Source organism: Trichinella spiralis (assembly GCF_000181795.1).
Source record: "Trichinella spiralis strain ISS 195 chromosome Unknown Scfld2, whole genome shotgun sequence".
Lineage (NCBI taxonomy): Eukaryota > Metazoa > Nematoda > Enoplea > Trichinellida > Trichinellidae > Trichinella > Trichinella spiralis.
This window is the reverse complement of record NW_003526941.1, coordinates 2,282,033-2,298,494: the sequence shown is the minus strand read 5'-3', so window position 1 is coordinate 2,298,494 and position 16,462 is coordinate 2,282,033. Positions and strand designations below refer to the sequence as shown.

Sequence of the window (16,462 nt, the reverse complement as noted above, 5' to 3'; positions counted from 1 at the left end):
TTGTCGTTAAAATGAATATTGTACAATGGTTAAAAATGATATCTTAAAGCAAAAACGAAAACTGTGCGTTTCATGTAACGAAATAAAATCAGTGCTGTCCATCAGTCTTCGACTGTGCTAAATGCTCAGCGTTTAAAATAGAGCTATAATGAAGAATATGTCATTTTTGGAAAACATTAAAGACATGAAAACACAAAAACCTCTGGTGTACATGCGCAACCGCAACAGATTTATCGCCTTGTTTAGTTTTCAGCCATTCTTCGTTGAATAGCTGTTCCGCTTTGGTAATCGATGCATCTTTGACTTTTAATATAAGCAAAGCCATCGGAGACAAGCCAGCATCAAAAAGTGTCGAATCGGTGCGTTCAATCAAATATTTTGGAGCCTGATCTGTAAATAAACAAAAAAAAACAAATAAAATAATCAATCAGTAATGGGTTTCATAATTACAAAGCTCAAATGCAGTATTCGGATTCTTCAATAAGCTAGATACAAACTGATACAAATCTTCGACTAGAAAATGATAACAAATAAGAAAAATATTGAAATTATTTCATTTCACTACTACTTTCAAGATTTACCACTTTCAACGGAATAAAATGTTGCTTGCATTGCCCATCTTCCTGGAAGATGAATCCGTACAACTGAATAAAGGCAAGACTTCCGTCTGCGTTCTGTTTCTTGTAGTTTCAAAGTATTTACCGTCGACAAACACGTTTTTGTCAACAGGTCACTGAAAATCATCTTTAAATTTTAATCCAATAAAAAACGCCGATTTTCAAGTTACAAAAAATAATAAAATTATACATATGTACTTGATTTTCTAATTGTTTTTACAGTAACAAAAAATCACCCATTTGTAAAAACGCTGTCTTATATAGTTCAGCTATTGAATTGCTTTCATACTTTACCAGTTTATGACCAAAATATGAAAATGCATACCAATTTTCCGTCAATCTCTTCTGCATCAGTATGACATCAGATTTTGTAACTTCAAAAAAATCATCATCAGGTTGTTCCAGAACTTGAAAGAAAAGTTCGATCAATTCTGAAATCATCGCATTCATAAAATTTGCATACCTGGAAGATGATCTTCTTGTTTGTAAATTATAAGCTTCCGTTCGCATGGTACTTTTGGCATTGCAAAATTACTTTCACTTCTGAAATCGCTTATCTGCATATGGATAACAGTGGAATTTATGAAAATAAAACAACAATCTTAATTTTGTTGTACTTCAGAAGGAGGCAGTGATTCATTGACTTGGGCAATCATTCTTTCCAACTTTTCTAATCGTAAACTACGTTCGCTTTTGAAAGGCAACCCATCCGCACAGTTGTTTGCAATTTTAAGTGGCTTAGAATTATTTTCACAAATTTTATTCTCGAGCTTTTCTATGCGTGTTCGTTTTGCACTAATAAATTCATCTACTTGCTTCAACTTTGTATCATCGAGTCTTCTGCTGAAGTACCTGCAATGTAATGTANATTTTACCTTATGATNNNNANAACAACAACCACAACAACAACAATAATAAATAATAATAATAATAATAATAATAATAACAATAATAATAATAATAATCAATAATAATAATTAATAATAATAATAATAATAATAATAATAATAATANANAATGTCNTTCNTTGANTCATCGTTGGTTCATTACAAAAATCTGCTTACTAGATTATTTTTTTTTGTGAAAAAAAACGAAGTAAATATTGATATGGAAGGTAAAAAATTGCAGTAAAATTTGCATCACTAAAATAATTAAAAAAAAANTTACCNTAAACAAANGCTTGGTCAATGAATTACCCAGTTGATTTTAACGANTATTCATCTCCAAAACCCGTTCAGTGGCGTACTTAAAAATTGATTTCAGTTTTCAAGACAACTGCAAAATAAATCAGTCAAAAGTTTCACTTGCTTCTGTGTTCAAATACACCACTACGGGATGCATTTCTTCTCCATCTGGTTTCACAAGATTTTGATTTCTACATTCAAAAATTATGCCAGACATTATTAAAAAGAAAATGAAATTCATTACCGATCATTTTCGACAAGCTTCAAAATTTGCAACAACGTTGAATCTGGCTCCACATGTTTGGGTACACGTGTACCATCTGTAAATTGAACAGCAATTTTTACCAAATTTTTCACAACATTCTACAGAAATGCAAACAAATATTGCAAACAATATCCGACAAACAGAACTGATAAAAAACTCATTTCAACCTGATGATCAGCAATGTCCTCATCTTCTCGTCGAACAATTTCCAATGTGCCGTTGACTGGAACTCTGCTGTAACGAAAAGTTAACGCCAAATCCAATATTCTCGAGTGAAATCTGAATAAAATCATAAATCAGACATCAGAATTTATTCTCACTAATATTAATTACTTTAATGCATGATCGGCAGTTTCGAGGCCTTTTCGCAAGCATGCTTCATCAAGAATCTATAATTTATCATTCTTTAAGTATAAATTCATCATTCTGCTGGCAAATGTTTTTTCTTACTTGGTAAAGCGTCAAATTCGGATTAATCTTAAATTGTAATCTATGATTCGTCGGATACACAATCGTAACCAACATAGCATCAACCAACAGACAAGCCAAAACCTGTTTACCACAAACTGAGTTATGCAAGCAATAGGATACTGTTTGCAAATGATATTTAAGTACTATATTGTTTTTTTAACTATATTGTTTAAGTATATATTTATTATTATTTCTAAGTAAACAATTTTGGGCATATTTACTCAGTCTATCATTTGATTTCAAATTATAATAGTTTAATGCAACATTATTTTTACTAATTTGAAATATATTAATAAATTATATATTGCTTAATAATTTTAGTATTATTATCAGCAGTAATAGTAGAAATTATTATTCTTAATAGTAATAGTAGTAGTAAAAACAAAAGATGTGACAGACAATTCAGTTCGGAACGCTGTTAATTTTTACACTTCCTTTTCGTGTTTATTGTTAAAGTGTTGTCGTTTTTTCGTAACGTCAGTCAGAACATTATTAATTTACATTGATAAAACTTTTATCAATGTAATTGTGAAATTTTTTAAATAGTATTTTTTAATTGCTTTAAAATCAAAAAATTTGATTGCAAAGAATGCAAATATGAAAATTGAAAATGAATTGAATTACTCATGGCGGATGTAAACAACGTTTTAAAGTGCCTGTTATTTGCATAGCTAATGAAACAAAATATATTTGTGCTGCAAGTTGCAACAATCGGCGAATGATTCAGCTTCGCTTGATCACTTCTAATCTGCACTCAGCCTGCTGAATGACATCTGAAGGTGTTTGTTCAAGTGAAGCATTTCTATTGAACTTTGGAAAAGGTTTCTAGACAAATGTTTAATTTCAGATTGATTTGATACGCATATCAAGATATTCGTTTCCAATCTTATCTTTGTTGAACTTTTTTGGTGAATGAATGATCAATTTATTAATGAACAATTGCATTTCGCATATATTTGCATTATATGCTGATACTCATTAATAAGTTTCAATAAGATTTGCAAATAATTATGCATTTCTACTATTTAACATTAACACTACGGTGCAAAGAAATGCAAACTGACGTCAGTTAATTTAATTTGCTTTTAAATAAAATATTTCATTTACATACATCGGGCATTTGCCGAATTAGCTGTGCAAACTGTTATTTGAGAATTACAGTAAGATGAAACAAATGTAGGTTGTAAAAAAATTATAAGAAAAAATATTTGAGCTTTCAGTTAGACATTTTTCAATGCAGTGGCATCAGTGCAAGATAGCATTTGTAGTGTCGTTAAATCTACCTTTGCTAACTAAACAATAACTTAAAGTACAGAACACTGACTGGCTGATGTAATTCAAAAGCGATTGTTTGTCGATGACAGAAATATTCCCTAACCTTTTTCTATCAGATTGCATTCAAACAAACCTTTACAGTTGTTTCAACGCAAACAGAGATCAAGTATTTAATGCCTAACGGCAAACATAACATACACACACTCACTTACACACACACACACACACACGCACACACACACACACACACACACACACACACTCACACACTCACACACACACATACATACATACATATACATATATATACATATATATATATATATATATATATATATATACATGTATGTATAGAAAGAAAGCTGCTACACGCAGAGAGAGAGAGAGAAGACAACCTGTCACTCTGATTATTACTTTTACTTTAAGTTGTTTTATTGGTATAACGTTCTTTATTACATTATATTAATTATTATTTTTTGAATAACAACAACAACAACAATAATAATATGAATAATAAAATGGAAAGTGAACCAAGTGAACAAAAAGAACAATTGTATCCAGGCTGTTGTGATGATCAGGAACGTTCTCAACTTATCCATTTGGTGAACCGATCGCTGAATGCACAAAAGCAAGCGAACCACGCAAACAGCCGCTACTGGTATCCACTGAGCGTTCCATCGTACGGTGTTGATGAGGTGCTGAACGCGTTGGACTCGTTGCTTCGGTTCGAGACGACCATGAACCGCAAAGTGGCGGACTTTGAGAAGCGCTTTGCCAATTTCGTCGGCGCCAAACATGCGGTGATGGTGAACAGCGGCTCCAGTGCAGATCTGTTGGCTTGTTTCGCCTGCGTGACGCCGGGCTTGGCGTTGCTGGCGCCGGACGACGAGATCCTGGTGCCCGCTCTGACTTGGCCAACGCAGATCTGGTCCGCCGCCATGGCCGGCCTGAAGGTGAAAACCATCGACATCGACCCGACCACGTTGAACAGCAACGTCGAGCAAATTGAACAAGCCATCGGTCCACAAACCAAGGCTCTGTTTCTGGTCCACTTGATGGGCAATCCGTGCCAAATGGAACCGATTGTCAGCTTGTGCCGTCGTCGCGGTTTGGTTCTTCTGGAAGACTGCTGCGAGTCGTTGAACGCCCGTTCCAACGGCCAGCACGTTGGAACTTTCGGCGCGGCAGGTACGTTTTCATTTTTCTTCTCCCACCATTTGGTCACGATGGAAGGCGGCATGGTGGTCACCAACGACGACCGCTTTGCCGACGCTCTGCGCATGCTTCGAGCGCACGGATGGTGCAGAGATATGCTAAACAAGCCGGTCGTGCCAATGGATCGAGATGCCAGGTTCACTTTCACGCACTGGGGTTTCAACGTTCGGCCGACAGAATTGCAAGGCGCGTTTGGACAAGTGCAACTGAATCGACTGGTTCAGTTCGGTCAAAGTAGAAACAAGAAATTCCAACTGATACAAAATTACATGGGAAAACATCCTGAACTACAACTGCCAGTACCGTATTCGAATACGGATCCCTGTTGGATGTTCGTGCCGATCACGGTGAAACCGAATCAACGCTTCAGCCGTGATCAACTTGTCAACTTTCTCGAACAACATGGAGTCGAAACGAGACCAGTGGTCGTGGGCGATTTGAAAAAACAGCCCGCGGCCGAACATTTCGATTTCCTCAGGGACAGCAACCATTCCGGCCCTGAACTGATCGATCAACACGCGTTCATTGTGGGTCTGCATCCAGACTTGGAATTTCCTGGTCACGGATTCGACACTACAGGCGACGTAAAACGCCTTCTAGAAACTTTTGATCGTTTCTTCCAACAACTTTAATTTAAAATACTACAACAATTATTTCGCTCACTTATCTACTTTTTCCAATCTAGATGAACACCAGATTTGGAACAACACAATGCATTCGTGAAAAATCTAACGTGATAATAATTGGTGAGAAAATTTTCCTTCTCTAACGATTCTTTGTGATTCATTGTCAATAATTATATTGGGATACAAAGAAATAAACAAAATCATGCTTCTTCTAATTACAGCCCCCTCTCCATTTTCAAAATATATTCAACTTTTGCCTTTGTTTATTGACAGCGAACAAAACAAACAAAATTGCATATAATTCTCATAGAAGTCTACTATCATTTTTCTTTTCCTTCGTCATGAATCAACAGAGCGCGACAATTGCACGTAAATATATAAATGCAAATGTGCGCTTCAAAAGTGCAAAGTCTCTTTTAGCAAGTAAAATTGAAAAAACAGAAAAAAACGAAGTGCATATACACAACTAAAATCTACACGTAACAATTGGACACCATACAAAAAAGTATTAAAAAATAACAAAAAGAATGAAAAAGAGGATATCGAGAGAGAAAAAGAAACAATAAAAAATGTTGTGCACAAATGTCGGGTAAAAGAGAAGAGAAGAGAAGAGAAGATTCAAATGAAGCTTACGAAGTTGTTACGGTTGTCGGCGGGTGTGAAACGGAAAGCTTCTCCGTGCACTGGTCACGTGGTGAATGCTGCACACCAAATGACAAAGCTAAACTGCTGGATTCTGAACAAACAAACAAACAATAATAATAATAAATAAAAACAGATAATCTGTTACACGTCGTATTGCAACAAATTACCCGAAGCTAGGCCGGGCGTTAGGGGGGTCGTGGGCACCGGATTCGAGGCACCGTGCAAAGAAGGCGTGGCAGGAGATTGTACGGAAGCCATCACTTTTTGTCGTACTTCACGGATTTTCAACTGCAATATCTGCTTTGTAGGGAACACTTCGGCGTGCAGTGTTTGAAACTGCGTTGTGGCGGTGGCTTGAACAACAAATGGAATTTCTCATCAAGAAAATGACTTCAACAAAAACAAGAAGCCGAAAACTTACCCGATGGAAACATGCCTTCCTTTTCGAACAGTTCCATAACAAGTCGCCGACGCTCGTCGAGCAATTTTCGACTGTTCGACTTTTCCCAACTGTCCAACGGCGTTTTGGGAGTTCTCGGAGAACAAACCGGAGACGGATCAGTTTCTTGGTCTGAACACACCGAAGTGTAACAATTGAAATCATTCAACAAACAAATAAAAGCAATAATAATAATAATATAAATAAACAAACCTGATTTTCGTAAAGCAGGATCCATCAGTGCATCCAAGTTGAAGTTGGCACCGAAGAAAAAATTACCAGTTCGACGACTAGGAGTTTTTGGAGCTTGCTTGCAAGAAGATGGACTGCTCAACAGCGTCGGGTCGTTTGTTTCCAAAGGCAAAGCTGAACGACAAATATGAAAAATTAAATTCAAAGCAAAAGATAAAAACAAAAAAAAAGGTAAGAAAATGCTTACTCTGCTTCTGCTTGTCAAAATATGTTCTCACTATTTGTGATGGTGTCGTGGGCAATGACGATGGCTCGCATTCGTCCGGATCGAATTCAGGCAACTGAGCAAACTTAGCACCGAAATTCACCTTCGACAAAACCCTGTAAAACGAAAAATAAATAAATAAATAAATAAAAATAATCATTTCAAATTACCTGTCCATGTTGCTATCCTGCCGCTTAAAAACGGCTTTGGAACAGTCAACCGCATCTGATTTTTCGCTAACAATTGTAGTACTACCGTTGCCCACTTCAATCGCTTTATTATCAGTGCTTGAATCACTTATCGATGTCTGTGCTGATCTTTGACTCTAAATATTTTCAAGATAATATTAGTAATCATTACATTAATTAATTGCCGATGAAAAAAAAAGAAGAAAGAAAGAAAGAGCTTCGTTTAGCTGCTGCTAACCAACTACACTACTAAATGCTCGATTTTAATGTGAACAACAAACAGATTGAAAATTTATTTATTTCAAAATGTTTAAAAATTTGCTCGCACTGCATAGATTCATGAAATATTAATTTCAAAAATGCAACAAAAGAGAACGTCGCTTTTTTTTCGTTAAACATTGGTGTAGGCTTATCTGAACAATTCAGATAAAGAGACGATCAAAATAAAAAAAAAAGTCCCAATCAACAACGGTTGCACTGAACTGTTCAATTTCTGTTCACTTTGGCTGAATCGACTGAGCAAACTGTCTGCTACAGCTGCTATTACCAACTATTACAGTTGCTTCACACAGGATAAGCAGAAAAAGAATGCAACGTTCGTTCATAAATATCGGTCCCAAATATCCAGCTGTTACAGCTGTTTTTTAACTTTCTGATTGTTCTCCTCTCAACCGCCGTTACTTCCGCCTACCTATATGGAGGAAGAAACCCCACCACGAGAAAGAAAAATCAAAGTTCCAAATCCATTCTGTTATCACAATTTTAACATATGAAAAAAATATTAATAAATTTAGCGTAACATTATTATTATTATTATTACTATTATTTAATAAATTGGAAAAAATTAAAACAAAACTGAAATGCTTATGCAAAAATTTTTCAAAAAACTGTAAAAGCCTTTCAAGTGTAAAATATTAAAAAGATAGAACGATTTATTTTACTTGGGAAAAAGGAGGCAACGGTGAGCTGTTGCTGTTGCTGTTGCTGCTACTGCTGTTGGAGCGTTTCGTTTGACCCGGAGCAATCCCAAGCTGAGCAGGCGTCGGCGCCAATATGAATTGCGTAGGATTGGAAAGCGACGAGCTAGCTGAAAACGTCTAAAAGAAGAAAAAACAAGCAAATAAACAGAGTCAAAAGTAAGCAAGCATTTTTCACCGGACAAGCATATTATGCGAAAAGATGTAGGCAATTTCTCACCGATACAACGCTGCTACTACCGGCCGTCACTAGTGAATGCTTCTTTCGGACACTGCCACCAAAATCCGTACTCCGCATTGTCGGTGACAATCGATCAAGACCAGATGAAGATGGAGGACTGGCAAATATGGAAGATGATGCATCGACAGTTGCAGAAGCTGCTGTGACATTGACTGTTGCTGCATTTGTCAGAGCAGTGGTGTTTACGGTTGAATATGCTTTAAAAGCGCCGTGACGGTCAGATTCAACCATGGTTGGTGTTGACGGCAGCGATGTGCAACAGCTAGCATTTCCAACCGATATGATTGTGCTGTCACTGCTTCTCTGGTCACTGCTGACAGATGATTCACTACCGGCAGTTGCCTGATAAACAACAAAATAAAATAAGTCAAACATTTATTATTTATACATGCAATATATATATATATATATATATCGCCTTTAATGTAAAAAAGAAAAAAGAATTTTAAAATTCTACCGAATTATTATCAACACCGGATGGAAAGTTGAGCAGTTCAGCGGACGTGTGGCTGTTTCCCAAGAACGGATCCACTACAGGATGTGAAGGAGGCAAGCGTGCAGCAGCAGCTGCTGCTGCAGCAGCGGCGGCGGCGGCAGCGGCGCTGCTGGTAGCTTTTGGTGAAAATGCCGACCCGGCAATTGCACTAGCGTACAATCCAGCTGGAGTGCATATCGGTGAGAGAAGTGGAGTGTGAGGAAAACAACCATGCGACGGCGGTACATCAAACCTGGGACTTCGTTGAAGCATTTCCAAACCAGAAGCAGAAGGAGGAAACACCAACGTCTGGTTAGAAGGGCACACTGATGGCACAAGATTAGCCGTAGCAACCTTTTCCTGAATAAACGAAGAAAAATTTCCTGGCGATCCTGAAAGAAAAAATGAAAAAAAAAACAACTCTCAAAAAATGCAAAAATAGAAATAAGAAACGCCACAAAAAAAAAGAAAAATTTACCCGGATATGAGACTACTGGATATGGAAAGCAGCCGACAGAATTGGAATGGACCAACACCGGCGAGTGGAGCACAGGATCAGAAGAAAGAGGAACTTCAGCTTCAGGGCGACCAAACAAACTTAGTCGACTGAGTTCTAATTTTTGCAACAAATGTGTACCAGCGGTAAAGCTGTTCGACATGCCTTGATGATGAAAATGACCGTATATAGCAGCTGCAGCTGTGGCAGACAGTTTCGTTGGAGCTGGGCGTACAGCGGTCACAGGTTCTGTCGATTTGAAACTGCAGGCAGCGTCGGATGATGGTGATTCCTGCGACATGCACGGAACACGTTCACTCAAATTTCCTGTTAGAAGTTGATGTTGTTGCTTCTGAGGCAAATATCCCGCTGCCCCTCCTACTCCAATCGGACTTCTCGTATTCGATGCAACTGAAATAAAAGCATACAAGTTAAATAAATGTACATATTCCGTACCAGATCAACAGTTTTTTTTATCAATACTCAGTTTCAGAAGACAAATTTTTATATTATTTTGGCAACAAACGAAATAAACGGTATGATTGAAAATTATACATTATCGTAAATAAAAAAAATAAAAATTATTATTAAGAAACAAAAGAAGACAACTCTCACCATTGGAAGTATCAGGGTCATCAGTTTCAATGACAATTTTCTTCAGCATCTGTTGTTGCCCATGATCATCGACAGTAACAACATCTTCGTTAGAATCAGCCAAATTTGTTTCCAAATCCTTAGCAGTTCTATCTTCCATCGCATGACACGTAGCAACCGCAGCATCCTCATCTGAAGAGAACAAATATACTGTTTTCTTGTTCATTCGAATTCAAAACAGCGCTAACCCTTCTCACCATCCTTTTTCAGCGTCACAGGCTTCTTCTCCTTGTTGCACCATTTCCAGTCTGGATGAGCTTTAAAATGAGCTTCTTTGACCTTGAAAGAAAGTTCAACAAATTTCAATTAAAACCTATCATTAATAATTAATGTTTAAGTATCAATGAGCACTGGTAAAAGTGATCACCTGACACGCAAGATTGTGATATTCCTGCTTTTGTTCTGGACCCAACGCGTACCACCATTCACCGAGTATTTTCGACACTGTCCGATTGTCTTGATTCGGATGACGTTGATGAACAAGCGGCCGGTGTCGTTTCGAAAAAATCATAAACGCGTTCATTGGTCTTCGAATGTGATCACTGTCACGCGCCTGTTGCACAATGCATGTATATATATATATATGTATATATATATAAGCATGTATAAGCGATAAAATATGTATATTTGAAATATAAAATTTGAATGAAAAAGGAAATTTTTTTTTCAATACCTTTTTCGGACTCTTCGGTACATTACAATCCTTTGGCATTGCTCCAAGACTTTGAGCTCTGCGTTTGTTGCCCAACCTCTCTGATTCCTGTGATCGGGTCTGTTTGTCGTGATATTCATCATCTCCATGAGTGTTGTCAAAGACGTCGTCATCATCGTCGTCCTCATCGTCGTCGATGTCATCTTCGTCCACTTCACCTTAAGAGAAAAAAGTTCTTCGTTTCTTTTCAAACTTAAACGCACACAAAGCAACAAACCTTCGGCATGACTAAGCGAAACTAAAGCCGACCGATCATCAGTTGTAAGTCTTCCTCCGGTTGTAAAATTCCAATCACCTCCTCCTTGCTGGGACGACTTAACAATCATACAACGAGCTTTATCATCGGAATTTTCCTCCTGAAAAATTAATATATCATCTAGCATTGAAAAAACTGTTTTTAAATAATTCATGAAACTCACCAACACGTGCTGAAATTTTGACTGACGAATGGCAGTCTCGTATGGTAGAGAGGCAGATAATGAGCTGGTTCGAAGACGATCTCCTAACAAAGTACCAACATGCAACGGTTGTTGTGATTCGCTAGCAACGTTGGAATAGGTCAAATCGAGTCGATAATTATGACCCTGCATTGCCTGCGTTTCCAAAATTGAATGTTTCGCCTCGGCAAGGCTAATCAAACTGGTCACGGCCATTGCATCGTCAAATTCCCCCCGACCAACACTACCATCAATTCCTGTCGAAGAATCCAGCATGCACATCGTCGGTGAGTACAGATGACCAGCGGACGACAATTCCAAACCGTCGACGCCGGATGATTCTTTAAGACCATACCCGTCTTGGGATGTCATCATCAAAAAGTTCGGCGAAGCGTAACAAGGATCAAAACCGTACGCTTTGCCATTAAGAGACAAGTGCCTGTAAATCGACCACACCTGAGTAAAGTTGCAGTTTGAAGGTGCAAAATGAAACACCTCTCACCTAGAACAGTAACCACGTCGCTGTGATTCTTTGTTGCAGCCTTCTTTAGAGCACAAACGACGCCATTGCTTGCCGTTAAATTTCTTCCTTATACCACCAGGTGTGAGCATGACGTCGCCTTTCTGATGCTTCTTTTTCAACAATAAACCACCACCGCTACCGCCACCGTTGTTCGCACTATTACCGTTGCTATTTTCCGTAGAGCTAGCTGCACTATCAGTACGTTCAGGTATGTCGCATTTATCGCCGGTTGAATGGGAATCCGTAGAAGAAAGTGGAGTCAACACATTCGACACACGAACCGTACTTCCATCAGCACTAACGTTCGACCGAGGTGACATGTTTCCATAACCGCTAGGTTCGCTTGCTGTTTCAGAACTGTTTTCGTCCTGTTTTTTTTAATTAAAAATAAAATTAACATTTTCTGGAACAGCTTCATTATTACGCTGTTTGATACGCAGAAAGAAGCTCATCTTAATATAAGTTCACAAACAAGATACAAATAACATAAAACTGAACATGAAATATTTATGTCCAAATAAAATCCAAAAAGAAAAAACATATTTATTCATTTACCTGCTGATTTTCTTCCTCCAAATCTTCCACACCAGTTTCACTTGGCAGATGATGATGATGATGATGATGATGATGAACTGCATCAGTAGACGGACAAGCGACCGCGAGCTCGTATTCAGCTTGTAAATCAGTCGGCGCCGCAGCCATCAACGAACCCGCAACCGATGTGGTCACGCTGCCCAAGTTGGTGTTCAACTGAGGCACCCCGCCAACGCAAGCCTGATGCGGCCAAAACGGTACAAAGCTGACAGCCGTTTTTGTTGAGGACCGTTGTTGAATTTCAAAAGACAATTCTTCGAACCTGAATTGTTTGAAACAACATTCTTGAAATAAGAACCCATTCCACAGAAATAAAATTTGCAAAAATCGTACCAAGGCGGTCTCAGCAAACGAATGTTCGCTCTGGATACCCATAAATAAGTGACATCCGGTGATGCAGAATGAACTCGACCAGTAGATTGACGTGACTGACCAATCGATGGAAAGTTATTATTACCTGTTGTTATTGTTGTGAACTTCAGCTGAAAGCTGACCGGCATCATGCTTATACCGACAACTTCGGCAAGTTCAAAATGAGGCTGATCAGCGTTTCGTCTAGCACACACGACCATACCAATTTTCACCAGTTCTGGTACCGGTGCCTTAGAAATGACAAAATTATACCAAATCATTCAACGCTACTACTGCTGCTTTTGATCAAAAATGAATAATAAAACTTTCAATAAAATCGAAATAATTACTTGATCAGCCAAAATATCAAACTGCGAAACGGTGAACACATCTCGGTAGACGACCAAACTGTTCAACTGAGCCACATTGTCGAATTCAACCACAACAGCGTTGTTCGGTCGGACCAGTTTGATGCAAGCAGAATAATAATAATCTTCACGATCCAATGGCCTGGCAAGCACGCGGGCTCCTTTCCAATCTTTGAGCGAAACGGAATGACCAAATGAAACAGCATCATTGTCGACGGTGTTGTTGAGAAGGTAGTCGTCATCTCGCAACGATTCACAACTAGAAGAACGTGCCGAACAATGGCTTCCAAAGTCAGCTACTATGGAAGAAGACCTCAAACCCCCGACGCTAACGCCAGCCGATTCAGAACCTAAAAAAAAGCATAAATTGATTAAATTTTAAATATCCAAAAAGCAAAAACTTCATAAATGAATAAATTAACCAATCAATCAAATATATATATAACTTCATGATCTCACTTTCAAAATTTGCAATCATCTAAATAAACTGAATAAAAGTGGCAGTAAATATCAGCTGGAAGAAAAATATATAAGAAAATGAAACTAAAAAATAGTTATAAATCAAACAATCAATCATATACATAAACAATTTAACGCCTAGACAATTTCTTTTCTTTCTAAAAATAATGATAATTAATAAAAATAAATCATCACAGCAATATAAACGTAAATATATGCTATGAAGGAATATGAAACATTATTTGATTAATTTCAATGATAACACATCAATATTATTATTATTATTATTATTATTATTATACATGATACATGAATGATAAATGGGCTAACGTGAAGAGAAACAAGCCGTTGTACAGAGATATAAATAGATCTATAAAGATAGATAAATAAAAGAGGAAATTTAATTTAGAACAACAACCAAAACATGATCAAATGCAAACAGATTAAAATGTTCCCAAGATTAGCGTAATTTTTGCATATTATCATTCCATTATTCATGAACACTTAGCGTGGAAATGGAAAACAACTAACTGATTAGCAAAAGAATCGCTAATTGAAATCATTCTAAATTACGCACTCAATGAAATGCGCTCACCCGAACATAACAAAGCATCATTTCAATCATCGAATTCAATAAATAAAATTAAAAAGTCACAAAAATAAATAAATAAATATACTGGTAAAAACAGAAGTTACAGATCGAGAAAGAATAGAATTTTAAAAAAGAGAGAAAAGAAAGTAAAGATGTACCGACTTCTTGAATGGGAGAAAGTTTTTCAATCAATCGGACACAATTTAGCTAACGATATAACTAAGCAGCGTTGTTAATTGTCGTAAATCAATCAACGTCTGCCGCTTTTTCACGTCATGCCTGACGACGCGCACTAATACTCCGGAGGACGATTTTGAGCACATCTCCGCCCTGCCCAATGCACTAAACGTGGATCATTTTTTCAAAACAAAAATCATCATCCACATTATCATCCTCATTATCAATATCAAAATCAACATTGTCACAATTGTCGTCATCATCGTCAACGTCGCCGTTCAAATCATGTCAAATTGGTCCATTTTCCCTCGGCCCACCACCTATACCACCACAACGCTGTAAGCTAAAGCTGTTTCGATGAAATCAAAATTTCCTCACCAGTCGACAGATAAAAAATCACATTCAATCGCACAGCTTAATTAATTAGTATAAAATTGTTTTCAGCTCAAGCTTCACCAGAACCAACATTAAAACATGTATAAATGAAAGAAAGAAAATTATTCAACTTACAATCAGCCATGTGTGATGAGGTCGATTTCAATGTGCCGGCTTTGTAGCAATCGTCATCGGTCACCAGCAGTTGGTCAGCTTCTTTGAAATTGCGTTTCAATGCAACCACTTGCGCAGCGTCTGGACAATCAACCGCACGGTCAGTGTTGCTGCTACTACTAGCATGTTGTTCCATACCAATGGCACGTCGTTGACCGATTCAATCGGTACTTCTCAACAAAGCCGACCATACGACAACGCTAAAAAGCATCAAATTAAACAAAATTAAAATAAAAAGAACACGACAATACTCTTCTACAAACGTGACAGAAGAGTTTGGCCTAACACGTCAACATTAATATTCATCAAACTGTCACGTACATATATATATTATGTGTGTGTGTGTGTGTGTGTGTGTGTGTATGTGCTTGTAGGCAGATTATTATCATGTAGACGATTATACCTGGAGTTTTAATGTATATAATAATAACATATTTCGTTTACAAATAACAAACTGTAACGATTTTCTCGCTTCAGCCGGTTAGTCTAAAATATCAAAACACCACACATGTTTAACAACGGGAACGACAACAGCACATTAAGCATCTATTTTAATATTAGGAAAGCAGCTAGTGGCGGCGGCGGCAACGCTGGCGATTTGTTTGCTGAAGGAAGCGCCGTCGCGGAACCCACGCAAAAGCACAGCGAAGCAAGCAGGCAAGCAAAGCCTAGTGGCAACGCGCGCACGCGTTCTGCTTATCGATCTGCAGAATCACCGGCGGCGGTGGCGGTGACGGCGCGCGTTTTCAAAAACGGACGACAATATTACAAACAAACAAAACAACTTATGCCTTCTGTTTATATCAAAGTAAACAAGATTTTTTAAAATGATAGTTAAAAGCAAAGTGAAATAAATCATAGCAATCAACCAATGCGCAACTGAACATCTAGCCTAGTATTATTATTTTTTGTCATTTGCTTTATACGCTGTTGTTGGATGAATATGCCTCAAGCATTTCTGTTAATGGAAAAACTATACGATTAGATAAGAGATACCGGGGAGTGACGTTCTCTTCCTCTTCTACTGCGCAATTTACAAATTAGGAAATATTCTCTTGCAATTCCCCTCTTTCTACTCCTTGTGATCGCTTGCAGAAATCTGATCACCTTTAAAGTTTTCAAATTTTAAATTCATACACTTAAACACATTTAAACTGGATATGAATGAATTATACGAAAAAAAGTGAAGCTATAAAGATTTTGCCGTTTAATCAAATGAAAATAATTAATCATTAACAAAACTAAAATTAACTATATATACATGGAATATACAGTTATTATGCTGAGTAATTTGCACAAGGTAACAAACAACATCTGACAACAAACAAGCAAGTACTACTCGAGCGAATCAGAACACGCACACACAAATGAATACATACGCAGAAAATGCGTGTTAAACTACAGATAATCACACCATGTCAATAAAATTACTAGTCACAACACATTGGTGAGACATGTCGGCCGCAAAACACACT

General features: G+C 37.4%; 4 protein-coding genes across 4 annotated transcripts; 1 reads left to right on the top strand and 3 right to left on the bottom strand.

The window, feature by feature from the left end:
- Positions 1-88: 88 nt before the first annotated feature.
- On the bottom strand, positions 89-2,591 carry Tsp_03004 (tether containing UBX domain for GLUT4). Its single transcript, XM_003379292.1, has 9 exons — positions 2,517-2,591; positions 2,400-2,455; positions 2,234-2,345; positions 1,081-1,174; positions 943-1,048; positions 582-733; positions 451-513; positions 201-390; positions 89-143 (listed from the first exon to the last, which is right to left on the bottom strand). The coding sequence occupies exons 1-9, from the start codon at positions 2,589-2,591 to the stop codon at positions 89-91; spliced, it is 903 nt and encodes a 300-aa protein (XP_003379340.1).
- A 1,812-nt stretch (positions 2,592-4,403) lies between these two features.
- Tsp_03003 (putative zinc finger Ran-binding domain-containing protein 2) lies at positions 4,404-5,566 on the bottom strand. The gene is made up of 3 exons (XM_003379291.1): positions 5,331-5,566; positions 4,940-5,233; positions 4,404-4,863 (listed from the first exon to the last, which is right to left on the bottom strand). Exons 1-3 carry the CDS (start codon positions 5,564-5,566, stop codon positions 4,404-4,406), a joined length of 990 nt encoding a protein of 329 aa, XP_003379339.1.
- Positions 5,567-6,439: 873 nt separating this feature from the next.
- Tsp_03002 (conserved hypothetical protein) lies at positions 6,440-15,123 on the bottom strand. The gene is made up of 15 exons (XM_003379290.1): positions 14,949-15,123; positions 13,193-13,560; positions 12,825-13,093; positions 12,531-12,753; positions 11,877-12,265; positions 11,357-11,813; positions 11,155-11,293; positions 10,187-10,357; positions 9,612-9,982; positions 8,580-8,942; positions 7,365-7,519; positions 7,177-7,310; positions 6,951-7,103; positions 6,720-6,869; positions 6,440-6,651 (listed from the first exon to the last, which is right to left on the bottom strand). The coding sequence occupies exons 1-15, from the start codon at positions 15,121-15,123 to the stop codon at positions 6,440-6,442; spliced, it is 3,729 nt and encodes a 1,242-aa protein (XP_003379338.1).
- A 372-nt stretch (positions 15,124-15,495) lies between these two features.
- Positions 15,496-15,813, top strand: Tsp_03001 (conserved hypothetical protein). Its single transcript, XM_003379289.1, has one exon. The coding sequence runs from the start codon at positions 15,496-15,498 to the stop codon at positions 15,811-15,813; it is 318 nt and encodes a 105-aa protein (XP_003379337.1).
- The last annotated feature ends 649 nt before the right edge of the window (positions 15,814-16,462 follow it).

Excerpts from the sequence above, each read along its gene's own strand:
- Tsp_03004 (XM_003379292.1), bottom strand. The coding sequence starts at position 2,591 with ATGTTGGTTACGATTGTGTATCCGACGAATCATAGATTACAATTTAAG. Across the intron at positions 2,456-2,516 it reads CGAATTTGACGCTTTACCAA|ATTCTTGATGAAGCATGCTT; the intron begins GTAAGAAAAAAC and ends GATAAATTATAG. Across the intron at positions 144-200 it reads GTTGCGCATGTACACCAGAG|CTCTATTTTAAACGCTGAGC; the intron begins GTTTTTGTGTTT and ends TCTTCATTATAG.
- Tsp_03003 (XM_003379291.1), bottom strand. The coding sequence starts at position 5,566 with ATGCAGACCCACAATGAACGCGTGTTGATCGATCAGTTCAGGGCCGGA. Across the intron at positions 5,234-5,330 it reads GGGATCCGTATTCGAATACG|TTGCACTTGTCCAAACGCGC; the intron begins GTACTGGCAGTT and ends CAGTCGATTCAG. Across the intron at positions 4,864-4,939 it reads GCGTTCAACGACTCGCAGCA|TGGACCAGAAACAGAGCCTT; the intron begins GTCTTCCAGAAG and ends TTGCCCATCAAG.
- Tsp_03002 (XM_003379290.1), bottom strand. The coding sequence starts at position 15,123 with ATGGAACAACATGCTAGTAGTAGCAGCAACACTGACCGTGCGGTTGAT. Across the intron at positions 11,814-11,876 it reads CGACGTGGTTACTGTTCTAG|GCACTTGTCTCTTAATGGCA; the intron begins GTGAGAGGTGTT and ends GTCGATTTACAG. Across the intron at positions 11,294-11,356 it reads CAAAATTTCAGCACGTGTTG|GAGGAAAATTCCGATGATAA; the intron begins GTGAGTTTCATG and ends TTAATTTTTCAG.
- Tsp_03001 (XM_003379289.1), top strand. The coding sequence starts at position 15,496 with ATGTTTAACAACGGGAACGACAACAGCACATTAAGCATCTATTTTAAT.